Source organism: Lissotriton vulgaris, chromosome 5 (assembly GCF_964263255.1).
Source record: "Lissotriton vulgaris chromosome 5, aLisVul1.2, whole genome shotgun sequence".
Taxonomy (NCBI): Eukaryota; Metazoa; Chordata; class Amphibia; order Caudata; family Salamandridae; genus Lissotriton; species Lissotriton vulgaris.
The window spans coordinates 347,980,162-348,002,667 of NC_141693.1; the positions used below are offsets into that span (position 1 = coordinate 347,980,162).

The 22,506-nt window shown below is 45.5% G+C and overlaps 1 protein-coding gene across 19 annotated transcripts in view; it reads right to left on the reverse strand.

Moving 5' to 3' along the window:
• Window positions 1–22,506, reverse strand: part of HSPG2 (heparan sulfate proteoglycan 2) — a 936,289-nt gene that overhangs the window by 524,939 nt on the left and 388,844 nt on the right. For all 19 annotated transcript variants that reach the window (XM_086921606.1, XM_086921602.1, XM_086921600.1 and 16 more), the window contains 2 exons: window positions 21,537–21,684; window positions 21,202–21,329 (listed from right to left, as the gene is read on the reverse strand). In XM_086921606.1, coding sequence (XP_086777732.1) covers window positions 21,202–21,329; window positions 21,537–21,684 — 276 coding nt within the window. The remainder of the gene's footprint in view (window positions 1–21,201; window positions 21,330–21,536; window positions 21,685–22,506) is intronic.

Below are 22,506 nucleotides of genomic sequence, written 5' to 3' on the forward strand. Positions count from 1 at the left end.
CGATGCATGTTCAAAATGACTAAATTTAGTAGAACGGGAGAGGTCACTGAGCAGGCAGCCCCTCAGACGATGGGCTCTGTTGAGCAGAGACATATGGATGGTTATCTTCTCTAAAGAGCAGGGAAATACAGTCTAAAACTTTATATTAATGGGACTACGCCCACTCACGATTAAACCACATGTACCCCAATGTTGGAGAGTTTGTTGAGCGGTGGGCGACCGTTTGCTTATCTGGTAGGGTTGTCTTATGTGAAAACATTTCCAGGCTTAAGTGGCTAAGATTTTACAGAACGTGTTGGGATACCCCATACTGATGAAACCCAAAATAATTACCTTGGGAATTATACCAAAGGGATATGACTGAATCGTTCCCGGTGATAGGATGCCTGAGATCTGCCCCCAGTTCCCAACAGTATCCTAGATTGTGGACCATACTAGCTATGGAAAGGCTGTCAAGTAACCTAGAGGGTGCCCACCTGAGATTAGAGAGGCTACGGAAACTACTGTTGGAGGTGCTGAGCCAGGGATATTTAAATTTGCATTGCCCCAAACTCTCTTAAGATGGAGTGTTTGATCTGTTGCATTAGTAAGTCATTTCTGAGTGATATTTGGGAACAAGGCTATTATGGCACCATACTTCAATTACAAAAAGAACAACTGATGCACAGAATGCAGAACAATGTCATACATTGACCCCAGTACAGAGATCTGAGCCTAAATCCATAGTTTTTTGCTCACCATGCCATCCCAGTTTGGACCCAGCCATATGCAAAACCGTCTTGACCCTGCGCCCAATGGAAACAGTTCAGCCTGAACTGCCAGGTCCTCTCTGTACTGGAAACAAGCATCCTAGGACCTGTTTCGGGCTTTCAGCCCTGATCAGCCAGGATAGCTTGACACCAGATGCAAGGAGAGCACAGGACCCACGTCTGAGCATACCCATCCCACTCAAGGTGACAAATGCAAAAAGAACAATTGATGGACAGAATGCAGATCAATGTCCTACATTCACCACAGTACAGAGATCTGGGCCTAAATCCATTGTTTTATTGCCCACCATGCCATTCCAGTTTGGACCCAGCCATATGCAAATCAGCCTTGACCCTGCGCCCAATGGGAACAGTCCAGCCAGAACTGAGAGGCCAGGTCCTCCCAGGACTGGAAACAAGCAACCTAGGACCGGTTTTGGGCTTTCAGCCCTCATCAGCCAGGATAGCTTGACTCCAGTAGCATGGAGAGCACAGGACCCACATCTGGACATGTCCGTCCCACTCAGGGTGAAGAATGCAAAAAGAACAATTGATGTACAGAATGCATAACAATGTCATACATTCACCCCAGTACAGAGATCTGTACTTCAATTAGACATATGACGCAGTGGTGAGGTGACACTTGTTCAACTTAAAGCTGCCGGGGTTGTGGAGCGCTTCATATCTCAGTTTACTTCTTTTCTTTGGCTCCCTAGGCCTTTCGTTGCCCATAGACTATTTATTATGTGGTAAAACTTTGTATGTTTATCAGAGACAACTGTACAAGGTATAACAAATGCTCTCTTTTGTACTAAAAGCGGTACAAAAGGGGGTACCGCTTTTGGCCGCCATAAGTGTGGCAGGATATGCTCAGACATGAGTCCCTTGCTCACTTTGCCACTGGATTCAAGCAAGCCGGGCTGAAGACGGCTGGAAGGCCAGAAACCGGTCCTCGGAAGCTTGTTTCCGGTCCAGGGAAGGCATGGCTTGGCAGTTCGGACTGGAGTGCTCCTATGAGGCACAGGGTCAGACTGATTTGCATATAGCCATGTCGGAACTGGGGTGGCAGAGTGGGCTAAAGAACGGTGATGGATTAAACCCAGATCTTTTGACTGGGTGTGAGTGTTTGATTGGTTCAGATGCTCCATCCATTACCACTCCCTTTTGTACCGCTTTTGGCCGCCATAAGTGTGGCAGGGTATGCTCAGACGTGAGTCCCTTGCTCACATTGCCACTGGATTCAAGCAAGCCGGGCTGAAGACGGCTGGAATGCCAGAAACTGGTCCTCGGAAGCTTGTTTCCGGTCCAGGGAAGGCATGGCTTGGCAGTTCGGGCTGGACTGTTCCCATGAGGCACAGGGTCAGACTGATTTGCATATAGCCATGTCTGAACTGGGGTGGCAGAGTGGGCTAAAGAACTGTGATGGATTAAACCCAGATCTTTTGACTGGGTGTGAGTGTTTGATTGGTTCAGATGCTCCGTCCATTACCACCCCCTTTTGTACCTCTTTTGTACTAATGCATATGTTGAAAATCGAAGGAATGGTTTTGTGCCAACTATTAACACATAAATGCTGTTTGAAAATAAAGAGCAGCCCATTTTGTTCCTCTGGGAAAGCTTCAATTGTGTATGTACTATGCAAAGTAACTTGCTGTTTGTTATAAAATGGTGTGTGGAGGTTTGGCAATGCGGGAAAAACTGGTAAGAGTGTACTTGGCATCTTCACCTTGGGCAGAATAAGCTTCAAGGATGGTCCTTGTTAGACTTGGCTTTGGCGTGGTTTCCCCTGACTTTTTTGATGCTGTGCTGGATTCAGTTTTTGTTGGCTTAGATGCTTTGGGCACTTTGCCACTGCTGATCAGTTTCAAAGTGCAAGTGCTCCCTGTGTAAATTATTACAATTGGTTCTCCCCAATTGGCATAATTGATTTACTGGTAAGTCCCTCGTAAAGTGCAGTGAATTGTGCAAGGGCCTGTAAATCAAATGCTACTAGTAAGCTTGATGCACTGATTGTGCCACCCACATGAGTAGCCCTAAAAAGGTATCTCAGACCTGCCACTGCAGTGTCTGTGCGCAGTTTGTTAATTGCCATGTCGACTTGGCAAGTGCACCCACTTGCCATGTCCTTAACTTCCATTTTCTTACACTATGGTAGGCCCAAGGTACCTCCCTGGGCAGGGTGCAGTGTATGTGAAAGGTAGGACATGAATGACATGTCCTGATTGTGAAATACTGCCAATTTGGTTTTCACTATTGAAAGACTATCTTGCCCCATAGCAGAGGACCGCGTCCTAGCTGCCGAATCAATTAGTCCTGCGCTGTTTCACGTTCAAGACCTGCACTCACAGCCAGTTTGTAGGTCCTGAGGATCTGTCACAGAGATTTGCTTGAGGCAGTCCTTACAGGGTCTAAAACCCGAAATTTTAGGAGGTGATATTTCCCTTGCACACTGAAATTTGTGATTGACATAAGGGCCTCAAAGAGACGCAAGGTAGCTCAGTATCTGCATCCAATGGTGCAGAAAGAAATGAACGCCAGCATGCAGGGGTGGCACCTACATAAGCCCCGCACGGCATTAACAGAACAGAGTCCCTGTAGAGAGGCACGGCACCACCTATTGGCATGCAGAGGTACTACTGAAATTCTTCTGGATTCAGTCTGAAGCCTGGGGACTACTCAAAAGGTGAGGAATCAACAGCTAGAAGTCTCATATTAAATTACTCTTTTTCATAGGTAGTGTAATTGCAAATTGTGTGTGTGTCTAATCAAGTGTTTCAACAGGTCAGGGGTGTGGCTATGTGGCCCTGTTTCTCCCCAAGTTATGCCTGTTAGCATATGGGCTTTTGGGAGGAACAGGTCCTCATACAGACATTCCCAGACATTATGTCCAACAACATTGTAAAGTGGTATAGGTTTATTGATGACCGTCTCATTATCTGGAAAGGGACCATGGGAGAGGCCACGCAATTCATTAACAACTTGAATGCAAATAGATAACATTGGTGGCATTCCCTTAAATTTAAAATGAATATCATGGAACATAGCAGGCCTATCGAAAAATCCAAGTCACCCAGATTGGTGTAATTACATAGAATCAAGTGATATCTGCTTTTTGCAGGAAACCTGGGCGCTTAGTACGCTGCACAGAGTAGGATATAAGACCTTTAATATTGATGAAGTCCCCTCTGTCAGAGGTAGGCCCTCTGGGGGTGGGGGGGGGGGGGGGGGACTCACAATATGGGTAAAGATAACACTCAAGGTCCGTCTAATAATATTAGATACTGATTCAGTGGATATACTTGGCCTGAAAGTTGTTACGAACGAAGGCAGGGTGCTATATCTATTTAACGTATATAATAGACACTCGCTTCTGTCTAAGGAGTCAGTGACACTGGAAAAGCTGGATAGCTTCTTAAATAGCATGGAAGAGAAACCAAGCATGATATTAGGTGGGGACCCGAATTGTTCCTATGAACCAATTACAGGTCTTGTTGATGTTTTTGATGAGGAGGATAGGGCTAATAACATTCCCCTATTAGACAATATTGAGCCGGTGCATTGCACCGTACTGGCCGTCCAAATTATGAGGTTGACTGCCTCGTACGGCCTGAGGGCATGCAACGGCCATCTTCCATCAGACCTATTAAAAGCTTGGACCTTTGTAAGGAACAACTCACAAAGCAAAATTGATTACATCTTGGTCTCCTTGGATATTTGGCCCTACTTAACTGACCTAGAGATTATGCCTAGGTTTGAAAGTGACCACCGTCCACTCCAATTGTTATTTGCTCCCACCTTACTTTTCTGTGTAAGCACTGATAATGTCTTAGATCCTCTAAATGTTAACAACAATGTTATATTGGCTAGTAATAACCGTCGATCACTAAAATGGGCACATATACTGGAGCATGGAGAAGTGCTTGCAGGTATTTACCCGCTCCTAGCTGACACTTTCTCAAGTTATACAAGTACACCATTGGAGGGCAACACCTTTATTGATTTACATATTGGGTTTTTTAAAACTTTAATATCATTGATAACGAAAATGCCAAAAAAAAAACATCAAAAGACAAATAACCTATCATATAGTAAACCATGGTATGGTAAGGATTGCCGTTCTGGCAAGGCTAGACTTTTAGTGGCAATAAAAAGTAAATCTCCAGTAGAGATTAAGGTGGCGTGAAAAGAATATAAGAACATTCAAGCAAAAGAGAGAAGAAACTGGGATGAGGAAAGTTGGTCAGACTTGTTAATGGCAGCCAAAAGTATGGATCAAGCTGGGTTCTGGAGATTGGTGGTGAACGGGAACCATATAGGAAGAGTAGTCTAGGATGTGTACCTTGACGAATTGACCTGGGTTGACCACTTCTCACAGCTCTATAAAGCACCAGAGTATACAGGTGCTTGGGATAAGGATATACCTTGGTTTACCTCCAGTGAACGTATGTTAGAGTTTGATATAGAGGAAACTGAGCTAACTATTAATGCAGTAAAAAATAGCAAGGCACCAGGCTTAGATAAAGTCCCAGGCGATCTTTACAAACATGAAATTAGCGTCTGTGCGCCTTATATTAACCTTTTGTGTAATACACTAGCAGCTGGTTGTAGGAAGGTGGCTACCTGACTATGGTTACCCCAGATTTTTTGCCTTGTGTTTAGCTGGTTTTCGACTTAGTTGGCCTGGTTCCCTGCTAATCAGGGCCCCAGGCTATCTGCTCTCTCTGTAAAATGGATTCCATGTACCCTAGGTGCATAACTAGATTGGCTTGGGTCACCTTATCAGCCCCTGTACAGAGCACTATAGGTGCCCAGGGCATAGGTGCATCCAAGGCCTACCAGGGGCTGCAGCATATCTTTTGCCACCCCTGGCTGGCTATCTAAAATTGACACAACTGGCTGATCACTCAGCTGGGGCAAGGTGGTGTAATCACCCCTTGCTTAGATATAGTATGCCTATATCTAAACCTATCTGGACACATATAAACCTGTGAGCCACTCCTATGGCAGGCCTTAACAATCCTGAAGGCAGAGTGCGTGGTTTAATGTGAGATGGTGCTCTAGCATGAGCTGAGCCTGTCTGCAGCTGTCGGGACCAATTCCCTTAGCTGTTCCGGGATAATGCCAAACCATATACTAATAAGTGCATTATAATCCTCGCGGTTATATGTCAACTCTGGTTTGGCTTTATCAAAACATGTCGTGTAAGGTGTCATACGATTTGGAATACTACCCCCTCGCCAGTCCTGGCGACGGGGGTAGCATTCCACCCCTCTAGAGGGGACGACATGTTACTTTTGCTAAAACGCGGTTGATTTTTAAAAGAGCCTCAGATCCACAAAATGGATGCTTCTGTCACAGACACATGTCTGACCTCATGCTGCTGACCGAAACTCAGCAGAGGAGGCCTGGACAAAGGATTTCCTGTCACAGGGAGGTGTGACACCACCCCAGACAGGAGATAGTGGATTGTAGCAGGGAGGTTTGAATGAAACCAGACAGTGCCTGGGGAGCACAAGGCTTCCCCTTGCATAATCCGGTCAAACCGGTTCTGGGGCAGCCCAGCCCCAGCTCCAGTGAGACCTGGACAAAGGAAAGGGGGTGTAACCACCCCCCTTCCTGGTCCCACCCATAGGGGAGGGACCTAGCAGGAGATCCACCCCTCAGATTGGAATAAGAGTGGGAGCACTGCCAATGCAACTCAGATCATCCTGAAATCAACTTTAAACTAAGAAGACGACTGGACTTCGACATTCTGATGACAGAAGACTGAAGAGCATCTCCCTTGTGGCCTAGGAGGGGCCACCCTGTGAACACAGGCATCACCCAGCACCTCGACGTCTGCTTTGCCGCCGCCTCCCGCCGGAGTCCGAGTGCAGAGCCTGACAAGACTCAGCTTCCTAGACTTCTCCCAGCTTGATCCACAGTCCCTGCAAAGAAGGGACCCGTGGAGGCACCGAGAGACATGGGAGCGGCCATCTTGAAAGACCCCCGAGACGCTGACTGCGCAGCACCCGAGGCACCCTCGACTATGTGCTTTGGGGTTTGAGAAGCCCCACAACCGAGCAGCATTTGCACCAAAGATCAGCCCTCCAGCATCTCCACGATCTGCGTGGGGCCCTTTTGTTTTGTGCCACTCGACTCGCCATCCCGTCCGCTTGCCACGTGGTCAGCGGCCATCTTGGCGACGAATCTTACGATTTACACTGTGGGTCTGTTTGCTCCAGACTTGCCCTCGCTCCTGTAGAAAGGAGTACCCTCTCTGACCTTGCTGGTCCGAGCAATAAGCCTTTTTCACTTTCCCCGTGGCTTGCATTAGCCAAGGCTTGTTTGCTTCAATCGAGTAGCCGACACCGCCATCAGCTAGAACCTTCAAGGGACAGCTCGTGATCGACTCCTGGACGTCCTTGACCTCTTCGTGTCCACGCAGCTGCAGAAAGAAGCAACCCCTGATCACCTGTTTGCACCCGACTTTGCCTGGTTCCAATCTGGTTCCACGGTGGTCACTGGTCAGTGACTTTGAACATTGCCCCTCTGCTTTCAGGTCTTCACCACTTCAGATCCACCCTTGGATCCACCGGACACTTCTCCTTCACAGCGCCTGCAGCATCTTCAGCTTCAAGCGCCAAGAACCTGCGTGTCAGAACCCGACGCCACTTCGACCCTGTGCACCCACGGCCTGTGGGTGAGGTAACATTGCAACGCCGGTGTTCTTACACTGGTACACACCTCTAGGGTCTGTGTCTAAAGTTTTGTTCCTCTAGGTTCAGCGGAAGTATCTTTTAATTCACTTTATCTAACTTTTACGCACCATTGACTTTGCATTGGTGCGAGCCGCACTTTCAGTGCTGCACCCGTCTCCTGTGGGCTACTCCCGACTTCAGCATTGCTAGTCCTGACTGCTCCCAGCGAATCTCTAGGCCCTAGGCCTAACCACTGTTCGATAAGTGTTCCTTATACCACTTTTTTAGTATATGGTCTGAGTGGCCACCCGCCCTCATCCATAATTGTGCAACTTTATATGTTTAACAGTGCTTTTGATTTAACGCTTGTGCCCCTTTCCTCATAAAGAGTACTGGGGAGTAATTTAGAAATAAATACATATATTTTTATAATATATACTTGTGTGGTGTCCTTTCATTTGATTACAGGATTGTATGTGGTAAAACAGCTCGCTTAACACGACCTCTTAAGTTAAGCCTTTAAGGCTGCTTAGTCCATGCTACCACTAGGATAGCTTGTCTACAAGGTTGACTTACAACCTGACATCTTTGGGGTTTGTTTGGACTGATAACCAGTGGTTCCAGAATTGGAAACACTACCTATCAGGCCAACTTCTCACATTGGTGTGCAGCGGTGCGGATTTGAGCTTGCTGTTTGTTTTACCATTGCAATCTTTATCAAATTGAAAGATCACATCAAGTACCTCTAGGTACATATAAATCAAAAGCTTAGCATATTAAGTTCTACTGAACTTAGTAGTTGTAGATTAAAGGGATTAGCACACCCTGACTACAACTCACTAGCAAGGTACAGTAGGAAACCACTTGGTGTAGGTAAGTGCACCACTTACACCTCACTAGCAGTCATGTCTGATACAGGTAGAGCCTCAGGCTCTGCTCCTGTAGAAGTTGATCCTATAGGGACAACATCCAGATATGACAACCTTAGCCACAAAGACCTGAGTGCCTTGTGCACAGCCAGGGGGCTAAAAAAGGGCAGAGGCCCTACCATTCCTTCCCTAATAGCTCTCCTAGAAAAGGATGATCTAGATAAGGTGAGTCAGGCTCCCTTAGATTCAGGTGAAGGGATAAACTCCCCTGAGAATGAGAATCTTCCAGAAGAAGAGGAGGAGGAAGAGGAAGAGGAAGGCTCTGATGTAGAAGAGCCTGAAGATCAGGATCAGCAGGGAAACCAGGTACAGGTTGCCAGGCTTAACCAGGCCAACTTGGACCTACATGGGAATGGAGAGGGCCAGCACCACTCCAGATCTCATAACCAAATTCTCCCAGGTAATAGAAGGGAGAGATCTCTGTCAAGGGACTCTCACCTTTCTAGTGCCTCAAGAGAATCTCAAAGAGGAATGACTTCCTCCCAGAGAAAAGAGCATAGGGCCAGGATGAGGGCTGTCCAACTCCAGATAGAGAGGGAGGAGGTAGCTCTGGCTCAAGCTAAACTGACCTTGGCTCAAGCTAAACTTACCTTGGCAAGGGAGCAGAAATTGAGTGGCTTAGATGCCACTGGTGGCAGCAAAGTTCCTAAAGACAGGTCCTATGATAGTAGAAACCTGACAAAGATTGTGCCCCCCTATCAGGAAGGGGATGACATCCACAAATGGATGACTGCTCTGGAGAGAGCCTGCATGGTACAGCAGGTTCCTGAGGAACAGTGGGCAGCAGTCTTATGGTACTCCTTTTCAGAGAAAGGGAGAGATAGGCTCCTCACTGTCAGACATGAGGATGCCAGCAATTACAAAGTCCTGAAGAGTGTCCTAATAGATGGGTTTGGCTTAACCACTGAACAGTACAGGTTAAAGTTCAGAGATACCCAGAAGACACAGACTCAGGACTGGACTGATTTTGTTGATTGTGCAACTAAGGCTCTGGAGGGTTGGCTAAATGGCAGCAAAGTACATGACTTCACAGGATTGTATAATTTGATTATGAGGGAGCAGATCCTAAGTAATTGTCAGAACCAGCTCTTACACCAGCACCTGGTGGACTCAGATTTGACCTCTCCCCAAGAATTGGGAAAGAGGGCAGATAAGTGGGTCAGAACCAGGATTAGGCCTAAGAATCAGGACAATAACCAGAAGAAGGAGTCTACCAAGCCTCAAGATAAGGGTGGGGATAAAAGTAAAGAAAACACTTCCCCAGGGCCCCAAAACTCCAAGAAGGGGGGTGGGTCCCAAGACACTTCATCAACTGAGAAAAAGCCTTATTGTCATGCCTGTAAACAGGTTGGGCATTACAAAACAGACAGCTGTTGTCCCAAGAATGGCAATAAAGAAAACATACCTCCAAAGCCAGCTCCAACACCTCCTGTTACTGTCAGCAGTAATCCCCCAGGAAGTGGGAGTACACCCAGGAATCTGGGTGGGTTTACTTTTGGAGCCCAGGGGGACCCTGGCCTATCCAGGTCCCCATCCCCAAATGATCTTGTTTATGAGACTGGCATGGGGTTTGCCAACTTCTCTGTTTGCCCAAATACCTTGAGCAAATATAGACAAGAACCCATCATCAATGGTTTGAAAGTTGAAGCTTTCAGAGACACAGGGGCTAGCATCACCATGGTGGCTGACTGTATAGTCCCCTCTAAGCAACTTTTACCTGGTGCCAGATACCAGGTAACAAACATTGATGGCATCCAAACAAATCATCCCATGGCAGTAGTAAGTCTCAGCTGGGGAGGTATCATTGGCCCAAAGAGAGTGGCAGTGTCACCAAACTTGCCTGTAGACTGTCTACTGGGTAATGATTTGGAAATCTCAGCCTGGGCTGAGGTTGAACAAGAAATCCATTCCAGAATGGTAAACTCCCATGGAAAGGTTAGTGGGGCTGTACTAGCTACAGCCCCAATCCAAGATGTCCTCCCTGAAAAGGTTGGTAGGGCTGAGCAACTCTCTGCCCCATCTTTAACAGAAGCTCTTCCAAAACAGAATAGCAAAGCTGTTATGATAACAGCAGAAACCCAAACTGAGTCTCCTCCTGAAAAGGTTGGTGGGGCTGTGATGGCCACAGCCCAAACTCAAACAGATATGTGTGTTGTGAAGCCTGAAATGATGGATCACTCCACCCAAACTGAGAGCATGGAGGAGGAAGAGAAATCTCCCCCTCACCAGACAGTAGGACAGGATCAGCCTCCTCAGGGAACTGATCTTACCCCTGATGAAGGAACTGCCCCAGAGGTTGATAGGCCTGGCCTGACAGAGCCTCTGATGGCAGTGGACCCTTCTCAGGTGGGATCCAGTCTGGAGCAGGTAACCTGCCCCTCTCTACCTTGCCTTAGTCAGCCCAGGGCTGCAGAGGACAAGAAGGACAGTGAGACCCAGAGGGCCCCCTGTCAAATAAAGCACCCCCATCAACAGATTAGGGGCACCAAAACTAGTAGGCCTAGTAAGGTGAAAACTTTAAAAACTCCTAAGGGAGCCCCCTTAAAAACAGTTAGGGACCTCCCACAGATGGATTCTGTTGGGCACAGCCAAACCTGGGACCCAAAGGGCCCAAACCTGAACTGTCCCTCCATCAAGCCAAACAGAGGGACCCAGCCTCCAGCTTTAGGTAGCCAGAGGTTGACCCTGAGAGCTCAGTGCAACTCAGTTGAAGAAAGAAAGGCCCACATGGTGGAAGATAATTGGAGGAAGTTGAGCCCAAAATTAGTGGAGTCTCACTTCAATACTCCATATCCAAACCAGCCTTTAACTTTGCATAAACACACCCAATGTAGTGATTCCCTATGGTGGAGACCCTCTAATACCCCTAGGGTGAGGGACTGCTTAGTGGACCATGAGACAGGGGGTACCCATGCTAGTGCAGGTACTTCCTTATATGGCCACTCAGGCAATAAAGGCTTACCTGGCCAAGGATAGCCTTATCTCCTTTCGTTTGGGGGGGGGGTTATGTAGGAAGGTGGCTACCTGACTATGGTTACCCCAGATTTTTTGCCTTGTGTTTAGCTGGTTTTCGACTTAGTTGGCCTGGTTCCCTGCTAATCAGGGCCCCAGGCTATCTGCTCTCTCTGTAAAATGGATTCCATGTACCCTAGGTGCATAACTAGATTGGCTTGGGTCACCTTATCAGCCCCTGTACAGAGCACTATAGGTGCCCAGGGCATAGGTGCATCCAAGGCCTACCAGGGGCTGCAGCATATCTTTTGCCACCCCTGGCTGGCTATCTAAAATTGACACAACTGGCTGATCACTCAGCTGGGGCAAGGTGGTGTAATCACCCCTTGCTTAGATATAGTATGCCTATATCTAAACCTATCTGGACACATATAAACCTGTGAGCCACTCCTATGGCAGGCCTTAACAATCCTGAAGGCAGAGTGCGTGGTTTAATGTGAGATGGTGCTCTAGCATGAGCTGAGCCTGTCTGCAGCTGTCGGGACCAATTCCCTTAGCTGTTCCGGGATAATGCCAAACCATATACTAATAAGTGCATTATAATCCTCTCGGTTATATGTCAACTCTGGTTTGGCTTTATCAAAACATGTCGTGTAAGGTGTCATACGATTTGGAATACTACCCCCTCGCCAGTCCTGGCGACGGGGGTAGCATTCCACCCCTCTAGAGGGGACGACATGTTACTTTTGCTAAAACGCGGTTGATTTTTAAAAGAGCCTCAGATCCACAAAATGGATGCTTCTGTCACAGACACATGTCTGACCTCCTGCTGCTGACCGAAACTCAGCAGAGGAGGCCTGGACAAAGGATTTCCTGTCACAGGGAGGTGTGACACCACCCCAGACAGGAGATAGTGGATTGTAGCAGGGAGGTTTGAATGAAACCAGACAGTGCCTGGGGAGCACAAGGCTTCCCCTTGCATAATCCGGTCAAACCGGTTCTGGGGCAGCCCAGCCCCAGCTCCAGTGAGACCTGGACAAAGGAAAGGGGGTGTAACCACCCCCCTTCCTGGTCCCACCCATAGGGGAGGGACCTAGCAGGAGATCCACCCCTCAGATTGGAATAAGAGTGGGAGCACTGCCAATGCAACTCAGATCATCCTGAAATCAACTTTAAACTAAGAAGACGACTGGACTTCGACATTCTGATGACAGAAGACTGAAGAGCATCTCCCTTGTGGCCTAGGAGGGGCCACCCTGTGAACACAGGCATCACCCAGCACCTCGACGTCTGCTTTGCCGCCGCCTCCCGCCGGAGTCCGAGTGCAGAGCCTGACAAGACTCAGCTTCCTAGACTTCTCCCAGCTTGATCCACAGTCCCTGCAAAGAAGGGACCCGTGGAGGCACCGAGAGACATGGGAGCGGCCATCTTGAAAGACCCCCGAGACGCTGACTGCGCAGCACCCGAGGCACCCTCGACTATGTGCTTTGGGGTTTGAGAAGCCCCACAACCGAGCAGCATTTGCACCAAAGATCAGCCCTCCAGCATCTCCACGATCTGCGTGGGGCCCTTTTGTTTTGTGCCACTCGACTCGCCATCCCGTCCGCTTGCCACGTGGTCAGCGGCCATCTTGGCGACGAATCTTACGATTTACACTGTGGGTCTGTTTGCTCCAGACTTGCCCTCGCTCCTGTAGAAAGGAGTACCCGCTCTGACCTTGCTGGTCCGAGCAATAAGCCTTTTTCACTTTCCCCGTGGCTTGCATTAGCCAAGGCTTGTTTGCTTCAATCGAGTAGCCGACACCGCCATCAGCTAGAACCTTCAAGGGACAGCTCGTGATCGACTCCTGGACGTCCTTGACCTCTTCGTGTCCACGCAGCTGCAGAAAGAAGCAACCCCTGATCACCTGTTTGCACCCGACTTTGCCTGGTTCCAATCTGGTTCCACGGTGGTCACTGGTCAGTGACTTTGAACATTGCCCCTCTGCTTTCAGGTCTTCACCACTTCAGATCCACCCTTGGATCCACCGGACACTTCTCCTTCACAGCGCCTGCAGCATCTTCAGCTTCAAGCGCCAAGAACCTGCGTGTCAGAACCCGACGCCACTTCGACCCTGTGCACCCACGGCCTGTGGGTGAGGTAACATTGCAACGCCGGTGTTCTTACACTGGTACACACCTCTAGGGTCTGTGTCTAAAGTTTTGTTCCTCTAGGTTCAGCGGAAGTATCTTTTAATTCACTTTATCTAACTTTTACGCACCATTGACTTTGCATTGGTGCGAGCCGCACTTTCAGTGCTGCACCCGTCTCCTGTGGGCTACTCCCGACTTCAGCATTGCTAGTCCTGACTGCTCCCAGCGAATCTCTAGGCCCTAGGCCTAACCACTGTTCGATAAGTGTTCCTTATACCACTTTTTTAGTATATGGTCTGAGTGGCCACCCGCCCTCATCCATAATTGTGCAACTTTATATGTTTAACAGTGCTTTTGATTTAACGCTTGTGCCCCTTTCCTCATAAAGAGTACTGGGGAGTAATTTAGAAATAAATACATATATTTTTATAATATATACTTGTGTGGTGTCCTTTCATTTGATTACAGGATTGTATGTGGTAAAACAGCTCGCTTAACACGACCTCTTAAGTTAAGCCTTTAAGGCTGCTTAGTCCATGCTACCACTAGGATAGCTTGTCTACAAGGTTGACTTACAACCTGACATCTTTGGGGTTTGTTTGGACTGATAACCAGTGGTTCCAGAATTGGAAACACTACCTATCAGGCCAACTTCTCACACTGGTGCAGATTTCCCAGAAAGTTGGAGGGGTGCGGAAATAGTTTTATTTTTAAAAAGGGCGACAGGACTGAGCCATCCAATTATCGCCCGATAAGTTTAATGGATATTTTACAAAAAATATACTCAAGGCATATTTTAACACGCATGAATTTATGGATGGAAGAAAATTCTGTACTCACCAAGTTCCAATCTGGTTTTAGGTGTAGAGTAAGCACTATTGATCAAGTTTTTAGATTTTGCTGTCTATATTGGAAGTATGTATATATAAGGAAAGGGCACCTTTATGTTGCTTTTGTAGACCTCAGGGCTGCATTTGATTTAGTTTTGTGCGACCTTTTATGGGAATCTTTATACTCACAAGGGTTACCAGCCAGTTTGCTACAACAGATCATAAGGTTGCATGCAAATAATTTTGCAAAAGTGCGATGGGGACCCAATGGCAAACTAACACAAGCATTTGCAATGCAATAGGTCTCGCATTTACGCGAGTTTGAGCTATTGGCATTGTAAATGACAATGCCTTTTATTTTTGTTTTGCTTTTTGAAACATAAATAAAAGGCATTGTCATTTACAATGCCAATAGCTTAAACTCGCATAAATGCGAGATCTATTGCATTGCAAATGCTTGTATATATCTTTATCACAGGTCAGATCGGCAGCAGTCCTGAGCTCTCTGCTCCTGATCCCTCCTTCTCAGGCCGCTTGGAGGTAGGTGCATCTCCTCTGGCTCCCGAAAAAATTACGGCAAGTGCAACCGGCACCGCTGCCTCCGATTTAAAGCCCGGACCGCCTCACAAGGCCACATGTGTGCCCTGCCTCGGCGCCCTGGGTAGTCTCAAGAAAGTTCTCGCTGCCTGTAGTGTCAAGGGAAGAGGACTTCCTCGGGGGTGAAAGCTGCGCAGGGTTCACGGAAGGCACAAGCCCAGCCCGAGGGCACACAAATCAAAAACACTTGTTTCCTCACGAACTAAACATTCACGTTTACTGGCCGAGCAGCCTTGGAGTAAACGTGCTTCCAATTTACAACCTTTTTATTGCTGTTTATTCCTTGAGGCAGAGATTGATGTAATGGTTACCATACGCAGGGGCCGAGCCTTGGGCACAAACACAGAAGAGGTGGAGGGGGTGTCGGGGAAACGGAGCAGGCCTGGCAGTGTAACACGAGCAGAGCACACACATTTCCGCAGCAGGCGCTCAACCAACTCAGCATGCGCCAGCAGCTCGTGTAGCTGAATGCAAAATATGCCTTCTCTTTCAGGTGAATTTATGTTAAGTTTGGCTTTTTCCAGAGTAAAAGCCAGCCCTTTGTGTATAATTTGCAATTCTGGAAGGGAATAGTTCATGAACACAAACACGCGAAAAGCTAAAGCTGTTGCTGATTAACATAACAATTCTGTCTTTTTTCACTGGAATAGACTTCTATTTGGTGAAATACACATCTAAGAAAAGTTTTGGAAACTCAAAAACGTCTTTTCTTTTTGTATTTGGTGTTAAATCTGCTGTCGCGATGATTCTCTATTAACAGCGTTGATATAAAACTGTGTGCAAGGTAGGCACCGGCTAGTAGCGTCTTACTATTACCCAGTCCATAATATTCACTTGATCAACCTCAGACGGATGGATGGCAGAGATGGCCCTACTCTTATTCAAAATCATGACCGTGTAAACACAACAACAGGTGCCTGCTGCGAGTGGTAAAGTCGCTGAGCCATCTTGCCAAAAATAAGACAGACTAGCTGATCCAAGTTAGCCACATAAACCCATCAGAAGAGAGTATTGTTTATTTTAATGTTTGTAGTGTACAGTCCTGTCCCATGGAAGGAGGCCAAACAAGCATCTCGAAGGAAGGGGCCTTAAGCCCCCGTGTCCGAGAGACGGAGGGAGAGACTGCGCAGCCTTGCCGATGAGAGGGTCAGCAGGGGGGATTCCACGGACGCCCAGCTCGTTGCAAGGGCTGGTGGGTTAGATGTTGCACGTCACTCTACTAGATGTGCGGCAATTGTTTATTTATTTATGCGTGTTTGTGTGTCGCGGACTTTGCCCGAAGGCGGCAGAGCGCTTCGCAATAGGAGCAGTAAGGATATAAGTGAACAAATTATAAAAGGACAACGCTGAGTTACACAAAGAACCAGCCTGCTTATCAGCGCCGCGAGCCTCTCTGCAGACTCTGGCCTGCATTCCAGAGAGGCGCACGACGCGATCCGATCCTTTCCTGCCATGCTGTGGAGAGAAGACCTGGCCACGCGCACAACGTTATCCTATGGGGAAACGCTGCGCGCGGCCAGGTCTTGTCTCCCTTCGTCGGTCTCAGACTGCTGAGACGACGACTATAGTTCTCGCTTGCGAGAACGCGCTTTCAGCGCGTTCGTCGTAGGCGAGCCCTAAAAAACTATTCCGATTGAGCATGGAGTCCGCCAAGGATGTGTGCTGGCCCCTACTCTATTTTCATTGTTCGTCAATTATATCCCGTCTCAATTAGAGGGCTGTAATAATGATTCCCCTAAGCTGAATGGAGAAAGGGTTTCTGCCCTTTTATTTGCAGATGATACAATATTAATTTCCCAAACTCCCAGAGGTCTGCAATCCCTCTTAGATTCATTCCAATTATATTGTAATAACAAGGGCTTAGAGATGAACACTAAAAAGACCAAATGCATGGCCATAGACCCCCATAGAACTTTTAGGGGGAACTTGTTATTAAATGCTCAAAAACTAGAATTAGTTCAGAACTTTACCTACCTGGGAGTTTCCCTTGACTCAAAATTCTCAGGAAAACTCAAGTAGAGAAGAGTAAAATTATTCTCACACAGAACACCATACCGATCTTAAAAAACGCACGGGCTAGCTTTAGCAAAGCTGTTACCCCGGCATTGGAAGTTTTCAAGTTTAAGGCCCAGTCCGCAGCGTTGTATGGGGCCAAAATATGGCCCCCTATACCTCTCCAAATATTTTAACAGATATTACCCCACCCGGGATCTTAGATCCGCCACAGCCAACCTAATGAGTGTTCCAAAATTCAAACTCATGACAAAGGGAAGCAAGTCCATAGCAGTGTTGGGTGCCAAGGCATGGAACATGCTGCCTCTAAACCCGCGCAACACCACACCTGAAAAAAAATTCAACAATCTTCTAAGACTTGGATTTTTAGTCTGGTAGACTCAGCCTGCAAATCACTAGTTTAATCATCTTGATTGAGAACTTTATTTCCGCCCATCCTTTTTAGCATATGAGTCTAAGCGCCAAGACGCTCCCTGGAGTGGTAGTGCGCTCTATAAATGTCTTTCACATCACATCACACACACATCACATCACACATATGGGTGCCTATGTCTAGGAACGCTTTTACAATTAGTGAAAATAAATTTTATAGGAGCCTCCTGAAGTTGCCAAAAAGTACTCCTCTGATACCCTTAATGTTAGACCTAAACATGAAGCGCACAGATCATTATGCCAATCTACGGCCACTATCCTTTTGGGTGAGGCTCTGGTGCACACCTGAGCTATTAGACTATAGAAATGGACTACAAGAAATAATGAGATTGGATTTGCTTAATACCAATGTTTGGTTGAAACATGTGCGCAGTTGGTTAAACAGAATTGGGCTGACTCAGTTTTGGGAAGATCCCTTAAGTTTGACACAAAGTTCAAAAAAATTGCTGAAAACGAGTTTTTGGGGCTATATTACACATAGCTTGATCAACGAGCGTACTGGCGGAGCGTTGATAAGTAATTTTCTTGATTTTAAGGATATTCCCTGCTTCGAGGACTTCCTAGATGAGGTCCAACCACCCTTGGGTAAAAGTTTATACATGAAATTTAGGTATGGAATGTTGAAAACCAATTTAACTCTAGCCAGGTGGTCCAGGACAAGTGAAGCAAGGTCCAGTGAGTTATGTACATCGTGTCAAAATTGTACAAAAGATGATGAACAACACATCCTCTTTTTCTGTCCAGCTTACGAGATAGCCAGGAAAAAATGGATAAAGCCGCTATGCAACATTTTAGGATTGCGATCATGCAAAGAGGCGTTGAGGATTATTAAGTTGGATACTAGACAAGTGATCGTACTTGGTGTTAGTAGATTCTTACTCGCAAAAAGTTTTGTACGCAATAAGAAGGGATTAAATCTATAAAAGCAATTTGAATCTAATGTGCTGTACTCTGATCTTATCAATTGGCTTGTATATACTTATGAATTTTTTAGCGAATAGTATTTTAGAAATGGTGAAAGTAAATTTTATAAACGCCTTTTTTTAATTAAATTATAGGTTTTATTGATGATTTCCTAGCCGCACCAATAGCATCTGTAAAATCATTCGCTCTTCTAAATACAAAACGAACTATGTATTGTTACTTATAAAATGTATCATGTATTGTTGTTTTATGCATCTTTTATTGCTCAAATTGTGCCGAAATAAAGAATATATATATATATATATATATATATATATATATATATATATATATATATATATAAACAACTTGAATGTCAATGACTTAAACCTCAAGTTCACCAGTGAGATCAGCGACAGTGCAATATGTTTTCTTGATGTGGAGATCTACATTCATGATAATGAATTGAGAACTAGAATGTACCGGAAGCCCACTGCAGGCAATGCTAGATTGCATGCCAATAGTCATCATCCCGCCCACCTGATCAGGAGCATCCCTTACGGAGAAATGCTCCACATCAGAAGGATCTGTAGCAATGATCAGAACTGTGCGGAGGCGCAGTATCATTGTAAGGGAAGACTGTTGAGAAGAGGCTATCGATCAGGACTGATTGATGAGGCAATCAGGAAACTAATGAACTCAGCAGATCCTGAACTAGGGTGAACACACCATACAAGAAAGAGACAGAACAGGATGAAACTCGCCTAATTCTAACATACAGTAGCCAACACAGGAGCATTCGCAAAATTGTTAACAAGCATTGGACTTTGATAGCCAGTGATCCCATTCTGGGACAACAAATGGGACATTCCCCCAGTATTGCATACAAAAAGGCAAAATCTCTAAGCAATCACCTAGTTTCCAGCAGCCCAGAGGTGAGGACTAACAGTTCCTGGCTGAACTGTAGTAAGGGATTCATAAAATGCTCTGTGTGTAAAGCATGTAGATTTGGAGTAAATAAAACAATACATAATCCCACTCAGTACCAAACCTACTATCATACATAGCAAATTGACCTGCAAGACTGAGTATGCAGTATATGTGCTGGAGTGTCCTTGTGGCCTGGGCTATGTGGGAAGCACTAATCTGCAGGGTCACAAGAGGATACTCCAGCACATATGGACCATTACCAACGGCGATACGGTGTACCCGGTTGCTAGGCATTTTGGAGAAGTGCACAACAAGAATACGGCAGGTCTCAAATACTATGTAATTGATATAATTCCACCGCAGAGAAGGGGTGGGAACCGTGAAGCTCAGCTAAGAAAACTTGAAACTAGGCATATAATTTTTATGGACTGTAAGGCTCCGAACGGGTTCAACACTAGTGAAGATTTTTATACCTACTTTCATTAGATAGTCATCATTTAGCATATCAGACTAGCTGTTATCTACCTCCCTGAAACCATAAGACAAGAATTGTTTTTAAAGTTAGTTAAGGAATGTCCCTTTTATATAATTTCACACAGGGTTAACACTATTTTGCACAATGATATTTTTTATGTACTACCGAAAGCTCGTTATACATGGGTACAGGAACTTAATCGGCCGGAGAGCCATAGGCCCACATGGGCATAATTGGCGTGCACAATCTTGGTTAGACCAGCAGAATGTTGGTGGATCTATAATGACATCCAATGGCAGTTTGTTGTACAACACAAAGAGGTCCTTTTAAGACTAAATTAAATGTAACCTCTTAACAACTGCTTATTAACCAGGTGTATTTTAAACAGTAATTTGCTTGGTTTTAACATGTATCAACTTTGTTTTAACAAAAACAGCAGACCAATGAGCATGAATTAAAAAAATTATCATGTTTATTATTCCACTATTTATAATATTATAATATTTATATTATTTACGGTAGGAATTGCTGTTTTTGCACATACAAGATTGCAACATATGAATGCAGTATGGTCAGTGTATATCTATGTATTTTACAGAGAGAGATATATTTGTGAATGTAAGTTGACAACCATACAATACTGTTTATTCAGTAGTGTTTCTTCCATGTTTACTAGCTGAAAGGGAAGAACGTCAGGCACTTGCACTTTAAATACCTGTAACTTCTTCTGCACATGTCATGGGATCAAGGCCCCACGCGGGCTGAAACGCGTCATGGCGGTGGTGTCAGGCATTGAATAAAAATTTGCACCATCCATTTGGGTTTGCCTCGTCTTCATTCAGTCAGGATTGTGGCTGGAGGATATATATATAGATATATATATATATATATATATATATATATATAGATATATATATATATAAAAATCTACCACTGACAAGGCCTTTAAACAAGGCATGTAAAGTTGTTAGCAGCTGAGCTGTTGTATGTGTTTTTAAAGGATAGTTACAAAAATGTTTTTGTACTAAGTAGAGTCTGCATGTTACTAAACATGAAAGTGATAGCCCAACAAAATAGGTACAGAATATTTTGTTACTTTTAGCCACATATTTGACACCGGATCCACGCTCACTAGTCCTGCTCTCATTTTTCTCATGATAACAGTTCCAAAACATTTGTTTAAATGCACTTCGACTTCAGGTCTCACCCCCTATTCCCTCATAGAAATAACTTGTTACCAAGTGACTTGCATTTTTCACATTACGGCATTCAGTAACAAAACAGCTGTAAGCAGTTGTAAATTTGGCTTGCAAATGCCAAACAGTGGATTTTATATTAAATGCCAACATCCTGGTAAATTGAATCAGGGTTTCCAGACTCTAAAACTCACTCACGAGCTATGAAAGTTCATCAGTACAACATATTTCAAACTGTATGAGGATTTTGTAGTGAAAGAAATTAGCATTCCCATGTGTATGGGAGAGCAGGCTTCTGGATACACTCCCCAATCAAGGCAAGACATAACAGCATTCAAACTAGACCAAAAAACAAAGTTCTATGGAAAAAAACAAATACTCACCGGCGCCGGGGATCAATGTATGGGCAGGCACATGGCCTACATGCATCTGAAGTCCCACGGGTTGGGTCTCCGAAGAAGCCTGCTTTACACTGGTTGCACTGAGGACCTTCTGTGTTGTGCTGACAATTCTGAATAGAAGAGAAATGAAGAATAAAGACCAAATGTTAATGGTATTGCTTATTTCTTGTTACTGAATTTTGCAATGAAACAGACTGGTAAAGGAGTGCTTTTTGGTAGGAAGTGCAGACAAATTTTATGAGGACAACCTACTGACCTAAAAAGCTCAGGCACTCTGCCCCTTCTCTTTTAAATTCTAACAACCATTTCTAACTCACCAGACAGTAGCCGGTCACACTGTCACAGGAACTGGCATGTCCATTGCAATTACAACCAGAACAGGTACCCAGGAACGGCCCCCCAGGAACTCTGTCAAATTGAGGGGCACATGTTTCGCAAGACAGTCCAGAGTAACCTGCAGGGCATCTGTAAAAAAGGAAGATAGATTACCGGAGAGAGAAAAAAATGTTCTTATCTGATCTCCCACCAAAGCAACCTAAAGATAACACCAGCTACAAAGAGCAACAAGCATTTGCAATGCAAAAGGTCTCACATTTGCGAGAGCTTAAGCTATTGGCATTGTAAATGACAATGCCTTTTATCTATCTGTTTTGATATTTAACACATAAATAAAAGACATTGCCATTTACAATGCCAATAGCTCAAACTCTTGTAAATACAAGACCTTTTTCATTTCAAAGAGGCGGCTGCTATTGTCCCGGGCTGCTTGGAAAGTGAAAGCGCGCATGGCACCCTGAATGATGCAGGAAAGCTGGTCGTGCCTACAGTAGGAGAAACGTATTAAAGAAAATTGTGTTTACAAACTGAATAAGACATACCGTGTAACAATAGAAGTCAAAGGGACAGTTCCAATGGGAGGTTACAAATGAAGACAAGGAGTTACTAAGGAGGTACTAACAAGCCTAGTAACGAATCAGAAGCCAGCATTAACAAAGGACAATGACACAAGGCAATGAAATATATGATCCGGAGCTTCAAGTCCATACTCTAATACAGCATGCTTCGCAGAGCAGTGCATGTGCTGCCCAGGCACAACCTAAAAAAGGACCACATATTCCATACAACCAACAAACTGAAAACTGAACAGCAAAAGCTGGGTTGAATTCTGTAAACCCAGGCAATACCAAAATAAATATCATTTTTTTCTTTTTTTATATGGCGAAAGCTAGACCCGAAGGTATTCGAGCGCTTTACATGAGCACCAGTTGCGTTACAGAAGGACAAATT